This window comes from Dothidotthia symphoricarpi (genome assembly GCF_010015815.1).
Source record: "Dothidotthia symphoricarpi CBS 119687 unplaced genomic scaffold P153scaffold_13, whole genome shotgun sequence".
NCBI classification, from domain to species: Eukaryota; Fungi; Ascomycota; class Dothideomycetes; order Pleosporales; family Dothidotthiaceae; genus Dothidotthia; species Dothidotthia symphoricarpi.
This window is the reverse complement of record NW_022985020.1, coordinates 150,090-167,550: the sequence shown is the minus strand read 5'-3', so window position 1 is coordinate 167,550 and position 17,461 is coordinate 150,090. Positions and strand designations below refer to the sequence as shown.

Genomic DNA, 17,461 nt, shown 5'->3' with positions numbered 1-17,461 from the left:
AATTTAGAATTAAATCTTATTTTTAAGAATTAAGCTTATAACGCTAAAATAAGCTAAAATCTTACACCCCTGTATAGCAGACAAGACCCCCCTGTTACAGAAGGCGGGGCTACCTATTATAGTTAGGGCATGCCATGTCTCAGCGCGCCCTTGGTCAGATTAGCTGCCACCTCAGCAACGGAGCACGCACTTGGCATGACGTACATGGTTGGCCCAAGCTCCGTCTGCAGCTACATAGCCCCTCCAGAGCTCATCCCATGACCCCTCCATCATACATTCCTCACAGCAACTGACACACACTCGACCGACTCTACAACTCAACTCCAATCTCATCCCGAAGCTTATTCACTTTCAAATCTCATCTACCAATACACACACAATGGCTCGCGGAAACGACAGCCAGGTTAAGGTGCACTACCAGGGCAAGGACGAGGACTTCATCATCTTCGTTGATGATGTCGAGGCTGTAAAGAAGTGGAAGGAGGACTCGAGCATCCCGCTTGCCCAGGTAGTTAGCGGGTTCAAGGTCTTTGTTACGGACAAGTGAGTCTCCCTACTGTTTGCGTTGAGGGTGCTGGCATTGGGAGGGGTACTGGAGCGACAGCTGCTAGGCTCACTATCTCTCTCATATCTGCAATACCTTGTGTCATTGCTACCCTGGGTTGTAGTCTCGCGATTCAGATGGAACCATGTTTACTAACAATTGTACCCACAGGCACGGCACCCAGGGCATTCTCAACACAGCCGCGAACAGCACATTGGAGAACGAGTTTGGAACACACAACGAGGACGAGGTCATGAAGCAGATCCTGCAGAAGGGCAGCATCTCGCACTCTGAGGTACGAACATATACCCACTCACGCCATACCCTACACATAACAGCCTGCTATCCTCGGTGGACGATATGCTGACAATCATACAGAACTCCGAGCGCCAGGGTGACACCAACATGACTAAGGGCGGAACCATCGCCCACTAGACGGCTCCTTCCACGACTGCGTACGACCTCACAAGTGGGGAGGATGATGCCAGGCCTGAAAGATTGGCAGCGGCAATTTAACACGGTGTATAGCCTCTGCTGAGAATGCGAGGACGCCCGAGCCTTTGAAAAGGACCATCAATGAAACAATACAAATGACAAAACAAATGTTTGTTTATGAATGTGTCGTAATGATGTGATAGTCGTGAAGGACGTGGTTGCCATGTTCTGAACAGTATGCTTCGATGTAACTGAGACATCCCACCCAGCGGTAAGATTGTTGTTCTGAGGATGAGATATGAAACTGAGCTCAACAGCGCGTAACATCTGCGTCGACTGTGTGCTAGAAGCCCGTATACCTTTTTGTCATTGATTACTAGGTCAATGCAAACCTGTTGGCACCTAGATGTTTATTCTACTAAACTAGGATCAGTCACTTTGTTCAATTCGTTCACTTCTGTATGTGTAAAATACATTGAGTCATTCTTCGATTCTTACGTCGCACATAATCTATATATCTACCAAGTCCTCTCTATACATTTCCTCTATTTGTTCTCAGAAAACTTCCTACTGCTCATCATGATTTTGAGCAGGAGCTAAACTACCAACGCGTATCAGATACCGTTGTGGTCGTTCTTCGTCGATTGACGGATGATGCCCACGAAGGGGCCCGGCACTGTGTGTTCTCGGTGTCTTTTGCGTGCTCTTCTTGGGATGAGCAGATTCATTGCAGACCTTCCAGACGCGTGACGGGGCACATGCCCCGATCAACCGAGTATACTGAGGTGGAACAGCTTCTCCTATCCTGACTTGGCAAGATTCAGGTTCTGTGATATATATGGGCCGGAACTGGTACTTCGAGCGTGTCTCGTCGTCTGGGGGTCCTGTGTGGGCTAGTGTCCGGGCGCGATGATCCCGGACTGGCGTCTATAGGTGGTGAGCCAGGTCCTGGTGGCGCTGGAACATCCCCGATACCAGATGTAGATGCGATACTTGGTGCGTAGATACTCGCTCTCTGCTCACGGATCTGGCTAAACTGCGAGCTGATGCGATGTATTTCAGGATTTCGAAACTCTTCGCCAGGCACTACGGGAAACCGATGTGCTCTACGATCGTTGTAGTCGGAGACATCGAGTTTGTCATGTGCGACTTGGCCCAAGTAGTCCGCGGCAGAGGTGAACCATCTACGCACTCTGTGCCTGCCGGCAGACGGTCCGTCACCATGCTCCAGCCGGCGCTCGTTCTCTTGTTGATCCTGCTCGTTATCAGGGTGTGTGATCGTGGGGATGAGACCTAGGTGATTCGGGGAAGACGACCACAATCTCAAAGCGTTACCCTCCGCGTTCCTCTCTGAGAAGCGTTGTATATCAGAGGTGTCGTGAGGGGAAGGATTGCGGTCGCTAGAATGACAATGACGCGAAGAGTTAGAGTTCGCATCTCGCATGACCTCTGCAGGCTTGCCTTTCGAAGTCCAAAGGATGTACAACGAGCCCACAGCAGCCAGGACTGTACCTGCGATAGGTGCCCATTGACCTGTAATAGCAAGAGCATCAGTCGTTGCTCGACATGGGACAGGAAACATCCTTACCAACTGATGCCATAGGCTCGGTCTGCCACATGACCTGTTCACTGAAAAAGTTGGCTTCACCAATACAAAGTATGGCAAGTACAGCTCCTCCGAACACGGGAACCTCGACAACACTCAAAAACAACCTGACCATATTGTTTATGCCCCTCATTTCACCGACTGTGACGTTGGCACCTTCAATCGGTTCATCAAGTTCATCAGCCTCGCTTCGTCTTTTCCAATTGATTTCGAGGATCTTATCCCAGGTGAATATCAGGCTCAAGATCGCAGGTATACAGAATCCTGCCGCGAGTAACATAGCGGCGTTGAAAGTAAGTCTGTCCGGTACGGGAATTACGTAGACATTGCTGGCAGCGCCACCTCGCATTGGAGAAGTTGTCTGTTCTTCAGAGCAAATCATACCACACGTAGCATTGCCGTAGGGGAAGTTGGCTGCACCACGGGGAATTGGGCTACCAGCATCGTCGAATTTACAATCAGTTGGGGTGACACGGTAAAATTCAACGCATAGGGCCAGGAGACCCATGAGGATCAGGATGGTCCACAAAAAGATGATGTTGCGCCCGGGATCATTAAAGTACGTGCTAGATCGCCGAACCGTCAGCGGGGCTGCCAGGATCGCGATAGAGCAGAACTGGAATGTTCCATATATGTCGAGATCAACTGCGCCTAGAAGTTGTAAGTGTTAGTCCTTGAAATGTGGTTCTTGGATTTCTTGGACGTTGAAGAGTGACCGACCATTTACATGCACGGATGCGAGCACGAGCGAGTGAATCGCAGCAACTGCGGGGAAGACCAACGCCGCCGCTAGGCATGCGTCCCTCAACCAGTCTGTCTTCCGCGCAAACACACATGTAGCTACAAGAACATAATACCTGTGGTTCAGCTGTAAGCTTTCGATAGGTCTAAACGGACGACTCGCAGTCTCGAAGATCGTACAATACTCGGGAGCCTGGCCCGTACTGGCCCGATGTGGGCCACGCACATACAACAGGTAAGGAATAGTTCGCGTTTGGAGCTGATGATGTAGTATTCGTGATGTTTTGCACAGAGAAGTCATAAAGCGCTTGGATTGCTGGCATATTTAGGTACTAGGTTCTAGGGTCGATATCGTTGGGATGAACGTGTTGAATAGGGCTGCATTTCTGGGGTTTGTAAAGACGGAAGGATTGAACATTGCCCGCATTGTATGGGGTTTCGATGAGTGAGGCGCTCAGACCACCGTCCAATCGCGAAAAGGTCATCTCACCGGTGAGGTCTTTGTGTATGCCTAGTCGTCAGAATTGCAGAGGCGGAGGCTGAGTCGTGATGAACAACCTCTAAGAGCGATTGGACCTTCCTGATGGGGTGTGGGACTGTCTGCACGGGCCAAGTCAGGCCTGATCAGCATCAAGAGCCTGATCTCACCTTGGCTGTGCGCAAGCAACACCGCCCCCTCCTAGCGGTTCCTACCGACCTCTTCTACAAGAGCCTCACATACCCTGTGCATACCATGGCCGTTTTACGCGACTGTAAAACCCAGTCCTGGTCCTCGAATACGCACGACTACTCCACACGCCAAGCCTAGCCTGCGAGCAGATCCTCACACGTAATCGTATGATCAGTTGTCCGGTGCCCAAACCGAGCAGCTCGGGGACAGTAGCTCTAAGTCTTACCTTCAGTATCCTGCGTGTGAGCACAAACATACGGCAAGATGTTGACACATCGAGCAAGTCAGGAAGAGCTGGACCTCGACACCAACAAGATCAAAGAGTGGCGGTCGATAATCACTTTGATTGTTTTCGTCTTGACAAGTAAGTCTCAAGTATGGGCCGGCAGGCTGAATTTATGTTGATTTTGATTTTGCGTCAAGATATCAATGTACTGTTTTCTTTCCACATCCCAATATACATACCTCGGATACTGTGGGCCATAATGATCAGCACTCTTACGAAACTGCGTATCATATCCAAACCTCGAGATCGTTCAAAGACTTCAAACGGTAAAGCCGGCGCATTTGTACGATTTAGGTTTCCCATGAACTTCATCACAGCACCCTTAGTCGCGGATTTATTTCTTCTTGCCATTCAAGCAATCGGACGCCAAGAAGTGCATGATGGCACGATCGGGGCGAACAACATCTCACCATACGACATCATGCTATTCTTTATTTCCCTGGCATACATTGCGATCTCGGTCGACGCTTCTGGACTGATCAGATGGTTGGCGTTCAAAGTCTTGCAGAAAGGGGGTAAAGTTGGGCACAGACTCTTCTTTTACCTCTATGCGTTCTTCTTCGCCCTCACAGCCTTCATTGGGAACGATCCGGTCATTTTATCGGGTACCGCTTTCCTCTCCTATATGACGCGAGTGTCGAGCAATATCAAGCATCCCAGAGCATGGATTCACACTCAATTCTCCGTAGCGAACATCGCCTCCACCATCCTTGTCTCGTCGAATCCCACTAACCTCGTCCTCGCCGGTGCATTCAACATCACGTTCATCAAATACACTGCGAATGTCATTGTACCTGTTGTCGTCACCGGTATCGTTCTGTTCCCGTTCCTGCTATACATCATCTTCCACGACGAATCACTGATTCCGTCAACGATCAAGATGGAGGATCTTCCCGACGAAATCAAGAACAAGAAGCCTGTGAATCCCAATATTCCGTTTTCCAAACGTGAACTAGAAGAACGAGAAGACGATCCGAATACCGACGACGAACAAACCAAGCAACTATCACTTGAAGAAATCTTGAACCCATTTCTTGATAAGAAAGGTGCAATATTTGGAGCTATAATTATGGCAGCCACGCTAGTTACGGTCCTCGCTATCAACGCCTCTTCGCAAAGTGGGCACGAACGCCCTGTTTTCTGGGTCACTCTTCCGGCTGCTGTCATTATGTTCTTCTGGGATATTGGATTGGGATGGGCTGGCAGAAAAGAGACTCGCAAAATTGCTCACGAGGGAAGGCAGAGGCTTGAGCTTGCACAAGCAGAACGAGCAGAGGCGAGACGAAAGTCAGTAATTCAAGAAGATGCAGATGCGATTGCACCCGACTATTTCCAGAATACGGTCGATGTACCGAATAAAACGGCGCAGCCTTCCACGGTTGCGACGTCTAGTCGAGAGCTCGAGAAGCAAAACATCCCTGAGGAGGGAAAGCAAGCCATGCGCCAAGAGAAAGAGCCAGCCACGCTCGCATCGCTCATTGCCAACTCATACAGGTGGTCTCAAGAGACATTTCCTACAACGATGACAGTTCTGAGTCACTTACCCTTAGCCCTGATACCGTTCGCCTTTTGCATGTTCATCTTGGTACAGGCTCTTGTCACTAAAGGCTGGGTCCCAGTTTTCGCTCACGGTTGGGACCATTGGGTCGAGAAAACAGGTACCGTTGGTGCCGTTGGTGGGATGGGTTTTATCTCCGTCATTCTTTGCAACGTAAGTTCGTATGAAGCGGATGGAAATACAATCAAAAGGCTGACAATTTTCTCCTATTCAGTTTGCAGGCACCAACATCGGCACCTCGATTCTCCTCTCGAGGGTCATTCAATCGTGGCAACAGATCCATCGCATGAATGGCATCCCCATCTCTGATCGAACGTTCTGGGGAACAATCTACAGCATGGCCATTGGAGTCAACTACGGGGCATTCAGCCTGGCATTTAGTGCGTCCCTCGCAGGTTTATTATGGCGCGATATCCTGGGCAGGAAACACATTCGTGTAGGCGGCCTGGAATTTGCGCGCATCAATCTACCCATCATCGCGATAACGATGGTCGTTGGACTCACTGTATTGATTGGCCAGATATACGTCATCAGGGATGATTCTCCGTATGACAGTACGTGAGAGTGGTACTATCCATAACCTTCCCGAAGCCCTTCGGACGTAACGTCCCGCCAATGAGGGAATGATGTAAATGCCTGCTGATCGTGCAAACTCGGCATGGGCAGCTGAAGATATCATATCAATGCAACTATCGATAAATGCACGCAATTCCACAACCGGCAGTAGCGCCTCACCCTCTCAACATCCATTTGTATGAACCACTCTAGTCTTGCTCAAAAGTCTTCGATCGAGAACATGGACAGGAGATAGGCGTCAAGCAACACAGAGGAACAAGAGTACAAAGAAAAGCGATAATTGCGAGATACACAATCATCTCCAACCGGTCAAGATGGAACATATTGGAGAACAGGTGTTTTCCAACTCTGCTGTTCTTGATTCTTCCAATTCTTTTCCAAGAACAGAGCTCTGGCTTGATATGGTGCCAACAATACGACGGGCCGGCGAACACTACGATTATCTTACTCACAGCCAACCGACCACTCTTTGGACGACAACGACAGCGATGACAATGTGCATTTCCACATTAAACACCGACTCGGCGTTTGCTTACAACGAAGTCGCTCCATGGGATGGGCCCTCTTATTTTTCCCGACGTTTCAAAGAAGAAGAATTGGTGTATGAGTACATGGATGTTTAAGCCGCATTCTCGTGAAACAAACCTTACTTGGTAACACGTCGCCACTATCTCTCAAGTAGGGATATATCCATGGCTGATTCGCCAGTACTATCCGAACCCCACCTTTCCTTGAACCCCTCTATTTCTACATCATAACCGTAGGCAACAGTGCCTGAACATGCATATAACTTGGCACTCTTCCTAATCTGTCTCAACCCGTATTCCGGTACACTTCCAGTTCAAGCGGGTACATTTTCCCTCCGTCGCCATGGCGAGCAGTGATACTTCGAGCCAGCCCCAACATCGCGGTATTCCCAGCTCCATTGTAGATCGCCTGGGTTCATGGCTCCTCGGCTTTCCACCAGAGAGATGCAGCTACACAACTCAACCCTTGCGCATCCCTCTTTCCGACGGCCTGTCGCGCATAGAGCTCGCAGCCGACCTGTACCAGCCGGTCCTATCCAATGGCGCTAAAGTGTTGGGGACGATCCTCGTGCGCTGTCCGTATGGTCGCGGATTCCCCATTGCACTCACGCCGCGCGCATATGCTGCGCGCGGCTATCAGGTTCTTTTTGTCAGCTCTCGGGGTACGTTTGGATCTGGTGGCGAGTTCGATGCGTTTCGCACCGAGGTGGAAGACGGCCAGGGTGTTGTGGCATGGATGCGCGAGCAGCCGTGGTATACAGGCACGTTCGCCACCTGTGGAGGGTCGTATCTTGGGTACGTTCAATGGGCGCTCATGTACGACCCGCCTCCAGATCTAGTCGCGGCCGTCCCCGTCGTCGGCCCCCATGACTTCGCGCGACCAAACTGGACCACGGGCGCGCTGAACTTCGACATCGTGAGGTGGGCGGACGAGATGGCGCGCCAGGAACAAACAAACCTCCTCGTCAAGATAGTCAAACCGCAGCGCAAAATCGATTCCGTACTCGACCGCACCCCGTTGGCGCGGAATATCCGCGCCCATCTCGGTGAAGGGAGTCGGTGGCTCGACAACATCGTCGCAAAGCCTGACTTGTCTGATCCGCACTACGCCCCGATGCAGCTCGGTCGCTGCCTGGATCGCGTGAATATCCCCATCCTCATCGTCACGGGCTGGTACGATCTCTTCCTCGAGCAATCCATGGAGCAGTACGCCCGCCTCCACGAACGCGGCTGCGACGTCGCCCTCACCGTCGGACCATGGGCACACATGGAATCCGCGTTCAGACCGCAGGGAAACCGGCAGGGCTTCGAATGGATCGAGCAGCATCTCAGCGGGCGCGCCGACGCGCAGCGCTCCTCAGCCGTGCAGTACTTCGTGACAGGCGTCCAGGAGTGGAGGCATCTACCCGCCTTCCCGCCGCCCACATCGCCGTCGACACTGTACCTCCGCGAGGGCGGTGCGCTGGGGACCGAACCCGCACCGCCTTCTGCTTCGGCGTCGTGCAGCTTCACGTTCGACCCGCGCGACCCGACGCCCAGCATCGGCGGCAACGCGCTGCTCAGCAACGGCATCGTTAATGATACTGCGCTTGCGCGCCGCAGCGACGTGCTCGTCTTCGACTCCGCGCCGCTGGAGCGGGATATGGAGTTCTGCGGCCGGCCGGTTGTGTCGCTTGCACATTCCACTGACAGCCCCTATGCGGACATTTTCGTGCGCGTTAGCGACGTGGACGCTAAAGGCTCGTCGCGCAATGTGACGGATGTGTTTCGGCGCTTGGATGTGGAGCGCGGTGAGGATTCGGATGCGGTGCAGGTCGTGCTGCATCACTGCTCGCACCGGTTTCTGCGCGGGAGGAGGGTCAGGGTGATTGTGGCTGGGGGTAGTTTCCCGCATTATGCGCGGAATCATGGGGTGCTGAATCCGGGGGAGATGGGGACGGAGATGCGGGCTGTTGTGCATACGGTGCGCTTGGATGGGGTGTCGAAGGTTGTGTTTCCTGTTGTGGGGATAGACGATAGTCAGGATTGAGAGGTTTGTGGATGTTTGCTGCAATTGCGTGGTTGGAAGGGTGGTGTAAGGATAGACTTTATGTTCATAATCTAGCTTTAAGCACTACTATTGTCATTTATCTTGGTAATTCTCACATTCCTTAAAGTAGAGGCACACTCACAAGCGTTCACGGAACGTTGAAACCGATCCACACACTTGACGAGCCAGCCCATCCTCTCCGGCTTAACAAAAACTCCTCGCGATCAGCCATCCCAACACCAACACGCCTCCCCATCTATTCCCAAGCAAGCAACCCCAAACGCCCACCCCATCTAAACCACACACGATACGCCTTACCCAGAACCCCCAACAAAATCCGCACCATCTGCCAAAATCCCCCGATACACGTACTCCTCAATCAATTTTCACCGCCGCATAAAGCCTCATAACAAACGCATACGCAGCCAGAAACCCCAACGAGCCCGCCAGCAGGGCATAAAGCGCACAAGCCAGCGCGCCATACGCGAAGAACAGCAGTCCGGATACGAAGCCGGAGATGTGCAGGGTGGAGAAGAAGTAGTAGACGAGGTAGGCGAAGATCCATAGCGCGGAGGAGGCGCCGACGAGGAAGGAGTGCCACCACCAGTTGTAGTTCTATTTTATGAGTGAGTATGGTGTGGAAGGGGGGGATATCGGGAGGGGGAGACAGACCTCAGCGCAGAGCAGCAGGTAGGTGGCTATGACACTGACTTCTACAATGGCGATGGCGAGGATGGCGCCCACGATGCTGGTGAAGCCGAAGGCGTAGTAGTAGGTGCTTTTATCTGACCACAGGGTGTTGCACGCGCATGTCAGCTCGATGAATATGACCATGAAGGGCGGGAGGCCGGCGAGGAGGATGGCTTGTGTGGTTTTGACGCGCCAGGGCTGTGCGGGTAGCTGGCGCGGGATGGCGTTTGGTTTTATGGGGTGGGACCATGCGCCGACGCGCTCGAAGCCGTACCAGCCGCCCATGTAGACGAGCGGGAGCTGGATGAACAGCCATAGGAGGACGAGGGCGATGAGGGTGCCGAAGGGGATGGCGGTGCTGGACGCTTGGATCCAGACGAAGAGGTTGAGGATGAAGACGGTGGCGAATAGCAGGCCGGGGACGAGGGAGGCGGTGACGAGGACGTTTTCCCGCCAGAGGCGGCCGCCGAAGGTGCGGTAGATGCGTGAGGAGTAGTATCCGGAGAAGAGGCCTGCGAAGACGAAGAGCCCTGTGCCCACGCTGATGTAGCCGCCGCGGAAACTCGGGTTTAGTATACCGGCTGCGCTCAAGATGAGCAGACACATGGCCATGAAGAGGAGCTGGATGCCTGAGCCGACGAGGGGGGCGAGGAGACTGCCGTGTTGTGGGGTGCGGAAAACGTCGCCGTGGATGAGCTTCCATCCTGTGATGTCTTCGGTGTCTTCGTCGTCCGAGAGGCTGGCACGTCCCTCCACGTCGCCCAATTTGTCGAGCAGCCCGCCCTTCTCGCGTGTTGGAGACTTTGATGGTTTCAATGCCAGCTGTGATGCGCCCAGAACGCCATCTTGCGAGCCAGCGATATCCCCACGAACAGTGCGCGCTAGGACGACGGCAACTGCTACGGTCAGCAGTCCAGAGACGACCAGCGAAGTGACAATAGCCAGCCAGTGGATGTTGGAGCTGTCATCTTGCGCCATCAAGTACATGTCCCAGCGGTTCTGCCATTCCAACTTCTCCTCTTCGCGCCAGTAGACCGAGTACGTGAAAGGAGCAGTCAAGCTGGTAGCCTCCGACTCATCATCCTCACTCGTACTGTTCCCTCGCGGGACCAGAAGAAACGGCTCCTGCTCGCTCTGCAGAAGCGTCGGAATCCCGCTCTCGTTGCGCCCACTCGCGGTAATGCTCCTCGGAAAGACCTCAAAACCCACCACCACCTTCCTCCCCTTCTCCCCATCCCTGCCCGGCGCGCGATGATAGCGAATAACAAGCGTGACATGATTATTGAGAACATACTGCGGCGGCCCACCCTGCACAGACCTCACCTCCTCCCCGATCCTGAACCCCGCAGCGTAGTATTTCCTCTGCTTGTCCGTCGTCTGCAGACTCGTGGCGCCAGGCAGATTGTCCACGATCCACTCAGTTTTATACCCGTCGCGGATGAGGTCCTTTGTCCGCCTCAACCCATCAATATCCATGGTGTGGCTGCAGAGGTACCGCGCCTCCTCGTCCGTCCCCATGACCAGCTCATAGTCCGAGACGGTTATGCGGTCGCCGCGCAGCACTTCGCCCAGGTTGAGCGAGATGCTGGTGCCGCTTGTGAAGCGTCCTGATCGTATGCGGCCGGTCGGGGGACATGTGAAGGGGAGTTGGGCGTATGCGTATTGGAGCTGGCTGTTGTCCGAGTAGACCTTGTTGACGAGGAGAGGGATTGTGTCGCCATCGCGATAGCTTTTGTACGAGAAGCCTGTGAAGGGTTAGCATGTGCACTCTTCTACGTCTGGCGGCCTCATACCTGGCACGTAGAAGGCTTGTGTGAGCGCCACAAGCGAGCAGAGAAGCACGTTCGCTCTAACCTGTGCATGCATTGCGTCTGTGGTGGTTGAACGTGAGAGCTACGCAGCGAAACGTCCGTGGCAGAAGTTCAACGATGCGATCCCCGTTCCACGCGTCTCAATCTCAGGAAAGTGCACCAGCGCGACGTGCAAGAGGTCAAAATCACAGTCCTCCTCCTTCCCCCAATTTCCATCCAGGAAGTCACGATCGACAACCGCCCACAAACAGCAGCGTCAATCCATTCCCTTCGTGCAGATAAGCCTTTTCCTCACCCAAGCATACCCACAGTGAAAAGGGCCTACCCGCGACACATCACCTCCACTCATCTCATCTTATATCGACATTTCCGCCCTGAATGGCAAGGTCGTCCCTGCCTATCTGCTTGATTCGGTCCGCGTGGTCCACATATCCCGCGACGGGGCGACGATGCCCTTAGCACGGCACGCACACATATCTCCGGCAACGGCAGCAGTGCCGAAAAAGGGAATTTGTTCTTGTTGTTTTAATTCCTAAAAAGCCGTTGGAAATGACAGGATCCACTCATACACCGGGCGATAAGACGGCATTTGTTTTGACGAGAGGGCTAAGATAAGCGTCTCCGTACTTACCATCTATCTAGCCCCTTTTCCTCGAGCGCCGGTGGCTGGACCAGCACGGACAAAGGAAACGGTCATGCACGTCACGAGTCATGCTTTTTCAGACGCATGCATACTCCGTAACGTGCGCGTCATTGGCCACAAAATCACAGGAGAAGAATGACGAGCGAGAGAGAAAATCAATGGTCAAGAAAGAAGCTGCGACATCCTCAACTCGCCACAGCAAACACGTGTTGTATTCTTCCCAACAGAGCGTATGCGCTCCAGACCGACACGATACACAGCCACGTTGGGCAAGACTCCGAGAAATGTTTGAAACATGCACCCAACAACCAAACTCCAGACAAGTTCTGTCCAAACCAACCCTATGCACAAATAAACGCCCATATGCCCTTGACACGTTTTTAGAAAGAACTTCGCAACCCCCCAGCGCCATGCGTATAATGTACTCTAGGAAATGCATGAGACAGAAAATATATGAAAAAAATGACAAAGGAGCGACATTAAAAGCTAGGTATTAAGCTAAAAGAGTCTGAACTCGAAAAGACAGAAACGACCTTTATGGAAATTGCACCGTCCCAGGCGTTGTATTAGGTGAGATGGCTGGTGACGCGTCGTGGTCCCGGCTCCCTGCAGTTGGAGAAAACGGCGTCGAATTGGTAATTGGTGAAGTGGTAGGCTGCACAGCGTTTCCGTTGGCTTTCCCTTTCGATGCTGCTGCCACAGCGGTTGGAGGTGTTGGCGGATCGCTCTCTTCCTCCAGTATGGTGGGGCAGTATGTTTTGAGAACGTGCTTCAGTGCGGGGCGCCTGATCGGCTTCGAGAGGAAGAAGTCCATGCCTGATTCGAGACATTGCTGCGGCATGGTTAGCACATGTAGTTATATATCTCAAGTAGGACGACTTACCTTGACATTGCTTTCCTCTGCGTAGGCCGTGAGGGCTACGATAGGCGAGGAAAAACCCGACTGTCGAATGAGTCTCGTCGACTCCAATCCATCCAGATTCGGCATTTGCACGTCCATAAAAATCAGGTTGAACGGTTGATGGCGTTCCATACTCTCCTTGACCCTGTCGAGCGCCTCTTGGCCATCTTTGGCAACAGTTACATCGTAGACGTCTTCCAGTTTCAACATGCGTAGCACGACTTCTTGATTCGTCTTGTTGTCTTCAGCAACGAGCACCTTGATCTTGCCTCCTCGCTGCTTCGCATCCGTCTCTACTCGCTTCATAGCCGCTGCTTGTGAGCCTGGTGAATCCATGGGCGCGGTGGAGGCGAAGAAAGGCTGGCTCAGACCGACCAGTCGCGGCTTGGAGTCCGATTCGAATGCCACCGGGCCACCTGCAGCAGCAGTAGTCGTTGCGGCGACAGGTTCGTTGTGGACTGAATGTACAGAGTGCGTCGAGCGTGCCTCTTCGCTTTGACGACTTCGTGGCTCATCCATGGATAAACTATGTCGGGGGGAAGCAATCGTGACATTGCTTGAGCTGGCGGTGCTGTCGGCACGGTTCTTCAGGTACTTCAGCGGTATCGACATGGTGAAGACACTTCCGTGCCCCACCTCACTCTTCAGCCCAACGCTACCCTTCATTAGGCCAGCGAGTTGCGAGCAAATGGACAACCCGAGTCCCGTTCCTCCAAACTTCTTGGAAAGTCCTAGATCGCCCTGGACAAACGGTTCAAAAATCTTGCCATGAAGGTTTTCAGGAATACCTGGGCCTGTGTCTTCGACCTCAAATTCGAAGGCTAGCCATCGGCCTGCGGGTGCAGGTGAACGTTCCATGGCCATGATTTGTGAGTATGCGTGAGGTTTGTCCACTGCATTGATCACATTCGCTGTGCTGTAGTGATTTGGTACTCCCGCCGAGCTGGATCCAACCTCAGAGCTTGACGCGAAGACTCGCTGTTTGGAGTTGCGCATCGAGCTGTGTCGTGACTGCAAGGATGCTTTGCGACTCTCCACCATGTTACTCTCCCCAACACAACGTATCGAAAGTACGACTTTCCCTCCTTCAGGGGTGAACTTGAGACTGTTCGAAACCAGATTGATCACAACCTGGAGTATTCTGTGCTGATCTCCATACAAAATCATGTCTTTCAAACGTCCGAGTCCAAACGGTCCTAGATCGCCTAGCGTATTGGGTCGCCCATCCTCATTCAAGTTTGCGTCGTACGGGCCCTCGAACTTTACGGACAGATTGATGCCACCTTCTTTAGCTTGCTTGTCGAAAATCGCGAGGACTTGGGTGCTAATATCTCTTAATCGGAACTCCTTTTCATCCAAACTCAGCTGCTGTCCGACTTGGTTTTTGCTGAATGTTAGAAGATCAGTAAGTAGGTTTAGAAGGAGATCTCCGCTCTTGTATATGATGCCGAGGGACCGCCGTATCCTCACTGGATCGTCTTCGGACATGCAAACGGCGGTCATGCCCATGATGCCGTTCAGAGGAGTTTTGAGCTCGTGCGATATGTTGGCAATGAACAGAGTCTTGCTCTCGTTTGCTGCTTCGGCCGCCTTCTTGCTTTGCTCAAGCTCGGCTGTCCTTTGTTGTACCCTCTCTTCCAGTCTTTCGTACTGCATCATGAGCTCGTCTGTCATCTCATTGAATGTTGTTGTGAGATCTGTCAGTTCATCATGGATGAAGTGCTTGCGGTCCTTGACCTTGCCAGGAATGCGGAACTGCTTTCTCCGCTCCATCTCTTTCTTCTCAGCCCTGCTCGCCTTCTGATTCCTTCGATAATGGACGACCTGGCCGAGCCACCCTTCTTTGCGAGCAAGAGCCTCGTCTGCCTCGTCGTTTGCGCCATCGTTGTCCAAGCTCATATCATCATCGTCGTCTTCAAATAGATGAGGAGAAACAGTCTTCTTCGTGGCATCCCGCAACCGTCTGATGGGCCGGCTGGAGTAGTGGGCTACTGGGAAAGCAAGAAGGATCATGGCACCCATTGTGCCAAAGACGCAAGCGAGGAGAACATTCCGGAGATGGTTGATCGGCGACCAAACTTCAGCATGTGTCTGTTCCACCATAACCATCCAGTCAACCATAGAATTTGTGACAAGAGCATACCCAACAGCCACATCTTGATGGTCCTCGTTCTTGGCAGATATTATACTGTTTGCATTATTCGTGGCACCAGAGTCTTCTGTATAACCTTCATGTATGGCGGGGTATCTTGTCCAGTCAAATGGCGTAGAAGCAGAGGCGTTAAATTGTTTGGTATGGCGTGTAACGCCATTTCGGATTGTCGGAGCTACTAGAAAACGCACTGCTACGTGCTCTGGAGGGTTAGGATTTTGTGAGTTATAGAGGTATCCAGCAGGAAACTTGTTCGTAGAGTTGTCGGGGCCGACCAACAACGAAAGACCACTATTACTAAGGCCTTCGAGTGCATTGATAGGGTCGGTGATGAGTGATGCGTCCAACACAGTCGTGAGCCAGCCCAGCGTGTCAATGTTCGATGTGTTGTTGATGATGGGCAGCGTGATGGAGACAAGGCTGAGAGAGGAATTGATACGGTACGGTCCGCAGAGAAGAGCACTAGTATTGTCGATGGTCCTTCCGTTGTACTCGGCCTTGTACGTGTTGAATGTCGAGTTGAGAGCGGTTGCGCGAACGGCGAAGCTTGGGTAGAGCTCGGGAATGAACCCACTGTCGGCGTCTCCCATAGTCGCAACTTGACCGTTGGCAGAAGAGTAAGGGAGTTGTACATCGTACATGGTAGCGGCTGTCCGCTCAAAGAGCACAGTATCGGACGAGTTGTATGGATATATCCTTGCCTGTACAATGATTCTGGTGTCTTGGTCACTACCAAATATGGCATCGTAGTCTTCTACTACTCGGCTCCAATTCTCGACGGTGTTGTTGTTGTTCTCGTAATATCGTTGGAGCGCAGATTGGGGAGAGAGGCGATTGGCGGCTTGCTTAACGAGAATTTGCATTAGTGCAAGATTTGACGATAGTTGCGACGTTTTGAGGGCCGCAGTGAATTGTAGACGATCCGTTCTTGAGTTCAAGTCAGTGCATGGTAGACATGGGGAAGATTGGGCGTGTATTTACCGGAGATCAAGCACGAAAGCATGATTTGTGATCTGCACTTTGTCAGCACGTATACAAAACACCAAGCCATCATCTGGTACATACCCAGGTTGCGATAGCTATGACTGCCAATCCTATCAACGAGGCCAACAGCACCAGGCACCCCAATTGCTCGCGAATGGGTACCCGCATCCTGACCATAGCACAGCACACCAGCGCGATGGCGTGTGTATCCTAGGCCGATGATGGGAGCCCACAGACGGACAGAAGCAACGTGTGCGAGGACGGCGGGTCAGTCAGCCGTACAGCGGGCGATCGGGGTGGAGATGCGAATGGCGAGGCTTTCGAGGAGCGGAGTCGGTTGCTGGTGTCCCATGCCTCAACGTCTATCTCGTGTGTACTTGGATGATCGAAACAGGGGGATTAAGGCTGGCGAGAGATGTCGACGCTCAGATGGATGTCGAGCCCAGGTTGCAGAGAGAAGGCGCGGAGAAGACGGATACGCGAACACGAACACGAGCAGGAGACGCGAGAGCGGCTTGGCCGAACAGGGCTGACGACCTCGTACGAGGCAGGTCTGTGTGCCACTGCCAAGGGTCCAGCAAACGGGCACTTTTCGATGGCCTGCAGAGTCGAGAGTCAAGCGTCCAGCGTCCAGCGTCGAGAGGAGCAACAGCAGCAGCAGCAGAGGGTGGGAGAACCAAATCCAACGCCAGCAAATGGCACCAGAGCGCCGCGCAATTCCTCCGGTAGTCTAGGCAGGCCGGACACGGGCGGAACTGGCAGCCGTTTGTTTGTGGTTAGTTGGTTTGGTGGCTGCTGTCCACTTTCGCTTCGAACACGGCTGAGAGCAGGCATCATTCGCCCGCTAGACCCATGCGGCTTTGGTTGTGCATGGCCGAGTCTTGAGGCATAACCACATGATAGCTTGCACTCACTCGATGCCGGGACGGTTTCCTTGCTGCTGCTCTGCCTTACTGCCGCTGCGATCGTCTCGTATCGCCTGGAGTCGTTCTCGGCTATTCTTGTCGAGCCACTGCGGGGGTCCCTTGAAGGCTCCACTATGCTCTGGGATCGACCTGGAGAAGAGCAGCGATCGGCATGCGCCAACCCCAGCATTCCAAGATTTCCACATTCCAAGAATATGAATCGCTCGAGCCACAACGCTAGAACTTCAAAACCATTGTAAGCGCACGGCAATCCCTACAACACCTGTCGTCGGCACATGACCTTTCTCTCAACACCTTTCAGCTGGCTCAACGGCTGTCGAAACTTACTGAACAGCTGTTCACACGGTCCGCGCCGCTGTCGCTGTTAGTCGCCCTCAGCCGA

The 17,461-nt window shown here is 52.9% G+C and overlaps 7 protein-coding genes across 7 annotated transcripts; 4 read left to right on the top strand and 3 right to left on the bottom strand.

Moving 5' to 3' along the window:
• The first annotated feature begins 279 nt into the window (after window positions 1-279).
• P153DRAFT_367835 (DUF1960-domain-containing protein) lies at window positions 280-1,115 on the top strand. The gene is made up of 3 exons (XM_033668369.1): window positions 280-543; window positions 716-839; window positions 923-1,115. The coding sequence occupies exons 1-3, from the start codon at window positions 380-382 to the stop codon at window positions 977-979; spliced, it is 345 nt and encodes a 114-aa protein (XP_033522294.1). The 5' UTR covers window positions 280-379; the 3' UTR covers window positions 980-1,115.
• A 343-nt stretch (window positions 1,116-1,458) lies between these two features.
• On the bottom strand, window positions 1,459-3,830 carry P153DRAFT_342858 (uncharacterized protein). The gene is made up of 4 exons (XM_033665984.1): window positions 3,507-3,830; window positions 3,306-3,442; window positions 2,568-3,236; window positions 1,459-2,512 (listed from the first exon to the last, which is right to left on the bottom strand). Exons 1-4 carry the CDS (start codon window positions 3,647-3,649, stop codon window positions 1,800-1,802), a joined length of 1,662 nt encoding a protein of 553 aa, XP_033522293.1. The 5' UTR covers window positions 3,650-3,830; the 3' UTR covers window positions 1,459-1,799.
• A 424-nt stretch (window positions 3,831-4,254) lies between these two features.
• P153DRAFT_43636 (uncharacterized protein) lies at window positions 4,255-6,566 on the top strand. The gene is made up of 2 exons (XM_033673197.1): window positions 4,255-5,993; window positions 6,055-6,566. Exons 1-2 carry the CDS (start codon window positions 4,374-4,376, stop codon window positions 6,400-6,402), a joined length of 1,968 nt encoding a protein of 655 aa, XP_033522292.1. The 5' UTR covers window positions 4,255-4,373; the 3' UTR covers window positions 6,403-6,566.
• A 720-nt stretch (window positions 6,567-7,286) lies between these two features.
• P153DRAFT_294542 (hydrolase CocE/NonD family protein) lies at window positions 7,287-8,972 on the top strand (the record flags this gene model as incomplete). The annotated part of the gene is made up of 1 exon (XM_033663963.1): window positions 7,287-8,972. The coding sequence occupies one exon, from the start codon at window positions 7,287-7,289 to the stop codon at window positions 8,970-8,972; it is 1,686 nt and encodes a 561-aa protein (XP_033522291.1).
• Window positions 8,973-9,347: 375 nt separating this feature from the next.
• Window positions 9,348-11,602, bottom strand: P153DRAFT_397796 (multispanning membrane protein; the record flags this gene model as incomplete). The annotated part of the gene is made up of 3 exons (XM_033671584.1): window positions 11,456-11,602; window positions 9,645-11,407; window positions 9,348-9,587 (listed from the first exon to the last, which is right to left on the bottom strand). Exons 1-3 carry the CDS (start codon window positions 11,526-11,528, stop codon window positions 9,348-9,350), a joined length of 2,076 nt encoding a protein of 691 aa, XP_033522290.1. The 5' UTR covers window positions 11,529-11,602.
• A 626-nt stretch (window positions 11,603-12,228) lies between these two features.
• Window positions 12,229-16,794, bottom strand: P153DRAFT_318963 (uncharacterized protein). Its single transcript, XM_033665071.1, has 4 exons — window positions 16,235-16,794; window positions 16,151-16,182; window positions 13,000-16,096; window positions 12,229-12,948 (listed from the first exon to the last, which is right to left on the bottom strand). Exons 1-4 carry the CDS (start codon window positions 16,328-16,330, stop codon window positions 12,652-12,654), a joined length of 3,522 nt encoding a protein of 1,173 aa, XP_033522289.1. The 5' UTR covers window positions 16,331-16,794; the 3' UTR covers window positions 12,229-12,651.
• On the top strand, window positions 16,569-17,045 carry P153DRAFT_386875 (uncharacterized protein; the record flags this gene model as incomplete). The annotated part of the gene is made up of 1 exon (XM_033670582.1): window positions 16,569-17,045. One exon carries the CDS (start codon window positions 16,569-16,571, stop codon window positions 17,043-17,045), a length of 477 nt encoding a protein of 158 aa, XP_033522288.1.
• Window positions 17,046-17,461: the final 416 nt, after the last annotated feature.

Excerpts from the sequence above, each read along its gene's own strand:
- P153DRAFT_367835 (XM_033668369.1), top strand. The coding sequence starts at position 380 with ATGGCTCGCGGAAACGACAGCCAGGTTAAGGTGCACTACCAGGGCAAG. Across the intron at positions 544-715 it reads AAGGTCTTTGTTACGGACAA|GCACGGCACCCAGGGCATTC; the intron begins GTGAGTCTCCCT and ends TTGTACCCACAG. Across the intron at positions 840-922 it reads GCAGCATCTCGCACTCTGAG|AACTCCGAGCGCCAGGGTGA; the intron begins GTACGAACATAT and ends ACAATCATACAG.
- P153DRAFT_342858 (XM_033665984.1), bottom strand. The coding sequence starts at position 3,649 with ATGCCAGCAATCCAAGCGCTTTATGACTTCTCTGTGCAAAACATCACG. Across the intron at positions 3,443-3,506 it reads GGGCCAGGCTCCCGAGTATT|GTATTATGTTCTTGTAGCTA; the intron begins GTACGATCTTCG and ends GCTGAACCACAG. Across the intron at positions 3,237-3,305 it reads CGCATCCGTGCATGTAAATG|GCGCAGTTGATCTCGACATA; the intron begins GTCGGTCACTCT and ends TACAACTTCTAG.
- P153DRAFT_43636 (XM_033673197.1), top strand. The coding sequence starts at position 4,374 with ATGGGCCGGCAGGCTGAATTTATGTTGATTTTGATTTTGCGTCAAGAT. Across the intron at positions 5,994-6,054 it reads TCTCCGTCATTCTTTGCAAC|TTTGCAGGCACCAACATCGG; the intron begins GTAAGTTCGTAT and ends TCTCCTATTCAG.
- P153DRAFT_318963 (XM_033665071.1), bottom strand. The coding sequence starts at position 16,330 with ATGGTCAGGATGCGGGTACCCATTCGCGAGCAATTGGGGTGCCTGGTG. Across the intron at positions 16,183-16,234 it reads TCATAGCTATCGCAACCTGG|ATCACAAATCATGCTTTCGT; the intron begins GTATGTACCAGA and ends GACAAAGTGCAG. Across the intron at positions 12,949-12,999 it reads CAGAGGAAAGCAATGTCAAG|CAATGTCTCGAATCAGGCAT; the intron begins GTAAGTCGTCCT and ends ACCATGCCGCAG.